At 51.8% G+C, this 3477-nt stretch overlaps 1 protein-coding gene across 2 annotated transcripts; it reads right to left on the bottom strand.

Annotated features, from left to right (window-relative positions):
• Nucleotides 1–589: 589 nt before the first annotated feature.
• Hes1 (hes family bHLH transcription factor 1) lies at nucleotides 590–3003 on the bottom strand. 2 transcript variants are annotated; one of them, NM_024360.4, is made up of 4 exons: nucleotides 2697–3003; nucleotides 2457–2552; nucleotides 2132–2219; nucleotides 590–1512 (listed from the first exon to the last, which is right to left on the bottom strand). In NM_024360.4, the coding sequence occupies exons 1-4, from the start codon at nucleotides 2802–2804 to the stop codon at nucleotides 959–961; spliced, it is 846 nt and encodes a 281-aa protein (NP_077336.3). In that variant the 5' UTR covers nucleotides 2805–3003; the 3' UTR covers nucleotides 590–958. The 2 variants fall into 2 exon arrangements, with proteins under 2 accessions (NP_077336.3, XP_038944184.1); XM_039088256.1 differs by lacking the exons at nucleotides 2132–2219; nucleotides 2457–2552; nucleotides 2697–3003 and adding an exon at nucleotides 1840–2124.
• Nucleotides 3004–3477: the final 474 nt, after the last annotated feature.

The raw sequence follows: 3477 nt of genomic DNA on the forward strand, positions 1-3477 counted from the left end.
GCTGTTTGTATTAAAAGGGGGAAAACGGCCCGTGTGCCTGCCAGCGCAGCCCCCACATGCTTTCTCCATTAAAGTCAAGCGCAGAAACTTATCAAAAACATATGTCTGCTGTTAATCATCTGGCCCGGGCTCCACTTGGGAGTCTAACTAGTTGTCCCCTGGCAGAGAGAATCTGTTGACCTTTTCAGCTTGCTTGAAGAGGGTGAAGAGAGGTATTTCAAACTGTGATGCGGGTGCTAGGGGCTGCCTAGCCGCACCGAAGGATAGACTAATGAAGATCCCAACACTGGAGGGCTGCGGTGTGGCTTAGCGTTTGTTACTTTGGGAGGTTAGTGGCTACCCCTGGGAGTAAGTTGGGAGTGTAGCCCTTTCGGAAGGAAAAAAAAAAATAAGGACTGTTTGTCTTTAAGTTTATCAGGAAAACCTCATCTCATAAATGAGTTCTCATAAATTAGACCTTTTCAGATCATTGAGTGTTGGTGAAAGGTATGATGATTCCTGTTCAAAACGTTAAAAAAAGTATCTGATTTCTGAATCCCCAAACTACATGAATTAAATCCCCCCCTTTGAAATAACCAGTTCCAAGACGTAAAAGCCTTCACTCTTTTATTATATTTTCTCAAATAAACTTCCCCAAAGGAAGATATTTTAAGAGCATTTTTCAAACATCTTTGGCATCACATAAAAAAAGAAATCTCGTGTAAAAAACGAAATGTCATCTCAACTTTTATAATACAAAGGCGCAATCCAATATGAACATATAAAATATATACAAATGCAGTGCATGGTCAGTCACTTAATACAGCTCTCTACAAAAAGTAACTTTTTAGAATTTAAAAAAGCAACAAAGTAACCACCGACTTATAAAAGTCTCTCCTAAAGTCCAAGTTCGTATTTAGTGTCCGTCAGAAGAGAGAGGTGGGCTAGGGAGTTTATGATTAGCAGTGGCCTGAGCCCCTCAGTTCCGCCACGGCCTCCACATGGAGTCCGCAGTGAGCGAGGAGCCGCTGGAAGGCGACACTGCGTTAGGACCCACCGAGGTCCCGCTGTTGCTGGTGTAGACCGGGATGACCGGGCCGCTGTGGGCGAAGGCCCCATTGGGGATGAGGAAAGCAAATTGGCCGTCAGGAGCCGGCACCACTTGGAAGCCGCCAAAAACCTTGGCAGCCTCTCCAGCCTGGCTGCCCAACTTGCAGGGTGCGCTGCCGGGAGGGGGCGCCGCGCCCCCGGGGATGGGCACAAGCGGCGGCGGCGGCGCGAATGGCGCGTGCTGGGGACCGCCAGGTCCTGACGGGGGCGGCGGCGGCGGCGCCTGCAAGGCGGGGTGCGCCTGCCCGGGGTAGGTCATGGCGTTGATCTGGGTCATGCAGTTGGCCAGGTGGCCCAGCAGCCGAGTGCGCACCTCGGTGTTAACGCCCTCACACGTGGACAGGAAGCGGGTCACCTCGTTCATGCACTCGCTGAAGCCGGCGCGGTACTTCCCCAACACGCTCGGGTCTGTGCTGAGAGCGGCTGCAGGCCAGAAGGAGAAAAGACGGGTCACCGAACAGCCCTGGCCCCGGAGCCACAGCCTCCGGCCCTGGGAGGTCCCCGCCGCGCGCCTCCGGAACCACCTGGGGTTGGGAGGGTGGGGTAGGCTAAGAACAGCCAGCTCCTTCTCCCTAGGTTGGGTACAGAAGCCAGGACACTCCCTCCATCTAAACCGATCTCAGCTCCAGATCTGCTATCCCTAGTCCCGCGCGGGACCTGACCTTGGGCAATGCCACCCAAGGCGCCTTCCAAACCCTACTTCCCCTCCTGCGGCAGGGGTTGGACCGGTGCTAAGCCACTGACCCCTACCTTCTATCCAGCCTCAAACTGCCTCAGTCCTACGTCCTTTCGCCCTCACCGGCTTCCACAACAGCCAAGCTGCCCACCACCCTTCTCGGCTACAACCTCTCCCTCCATTTCCGGAGCAGTAACAACTTGGGAGTTGTGGCTATAAATAAGACCCAGACCGTGGGAACGCGGAGTGAGCCAAGGCAGTAAAATGTAGCTGAATGCCTCTCACAACCGCGGGCGGAAGTCTGGAAGAAATCAGCGCGGGCCGAGAGGGACACCCGCAGAGAGGGGACGCACGCGCGGTCCTCACCGGTCATCTGCGCCCGCTGCAGGTTCCGGAGGTGCTTCACTGTCATTTCCAGAATGTCTGCCTTCTCCAGCTTGGAATGCCGGGAGCTCTGCGCAGGGGAAACAAGGGATGAAAGTGAGACCCCCCTTGTCAGCTGCCTCCGAGTTCTGAAGCTCCCCATCCGCATGTCCCACATCCCAGGGTCTTGCGGCCTCTCTCCCGCCTGTGGGAACGCAGTGCTGGTGGGGTAAGATCCACACACAGCAGGCAAAGAGTTTAGCTCTTTGTGCCTGGGAAATGCCATTACATTCGTAATTTCATTTAAAAAAATGCATTGCTCACTTACATCTTTCTTAAGTGCATCCAAAATCAGTGTTTTCAGTTGGCTCAAACTTTCATTTATTCTTGCCCGGCGCCTCTTCTCCATGATAGGCTTTGATGACTGCAAAGGGGGGAAAAGAGGTCCTGAGTTCCCACGGGATCTGCCATTTCACCCCGAGATTTTAAGAGAAAAGTAAAAGGAACCCCATTGCGCGCACCCCATTTAATTTCTAGGGCCATTAGAGAGATGCAGGTACTGTCTTACCTTTCTGTGCTCAGAGGCTGTCTTTGGTTTGTCCGGTGTCGTGTTGACACTGGCTGGGGTAGCAGCCACCGGGGACGAGGAATTTTTCTCCATTATATCAGCTGGCATTTTCCTTTTTTTCTTTCTTCTCAATCCCCAGAGAATTTTATTTTTGGAATCCTTCACGCAAAAAAAATATTTTTTTGCTTACGTCCCCTTTACTTGGCTTTCATAAGAAAAACTACGGAGCAGTTGAGGGTTTATTATGTCTTAGGGCTACTTTGTGATCGGTAGCGCTATTCCAGGACCAAGGAGAGAGGTAGACGGGGGATTCCGCTGTTATCAGCACCAGCTCCAGATCCAGTGTGATCCGCAGGCCCTGGCGGCCTCTATATATATCTGGGACTGCACGCGAACGGCTCGTGTGAAACTTCCCAAACTTTCTTTCCCACAGTAACTTTCAGCCAATGGGAGGAAGAGACACGCGGCACCGCTCGTGGACTGCGCCCCCCCATTGGCCGCCAGGCACAAGGTCTGGCGGCCAATGGCGCGCGCCTGAGCCCAGGGCACCGGAGGCTACAACGTCAATCAAAAGGATTTTAACCCTTTGCTAACTCCTCTGGGCTTTGCTTTAGAGGATTTTTTTTCCCCCGTCTTGGTTTTAGTCTGGTCTATTTCTTTTGTGGCCACATCTTTGGTTTTTGTTTTTCTTCCTACAAGCAATATAGCTACTTTATATAATAAGTTCGTTTGAAAAATATTTTGAAAAGATATAGGCCAAAATTAAGTGATTAAATTTCTG

Source organism: Rattus norvegicus, chromosome 11 (assembly GCF_036323735.1).
Source record: "Rattus norvegicus strain BN/NHsdMcwi chromosome 11, GRCr8, whole genome shotgun sequence".
Lineage (NCBI taxonomy): Eukaryota > Metazoa > Chordata > Mammalia > Rodentia > Muridae > Rattus > Rattus norvegicus.

Excerpts from the sequence above, each read along its gene's own strand:
- Hes1 (NM_024360.4), bottom strand. The coding sequence starts at position 2,804 with ATGCCAGCTGATATAATGGAGAAAAATTCCTCGTCCCCGGTGGCTGCT. Across the intron at positions 2,553-2,696 it reads CAGCCTCTGAGCACAGAAAG|TCATCAAAGCCTATCATGGA; the intron begins GTAAGACAGTAC and ends CCCCCTTTGCAG. Across the intron at positions 1,513-2,131 it reads GCAGCGGGCGCAGATGACCG|CCGCTCTCAGCACAGACCCG; the intron begins GTGAGGACCGCG and ends TCTGGCCTGCAG.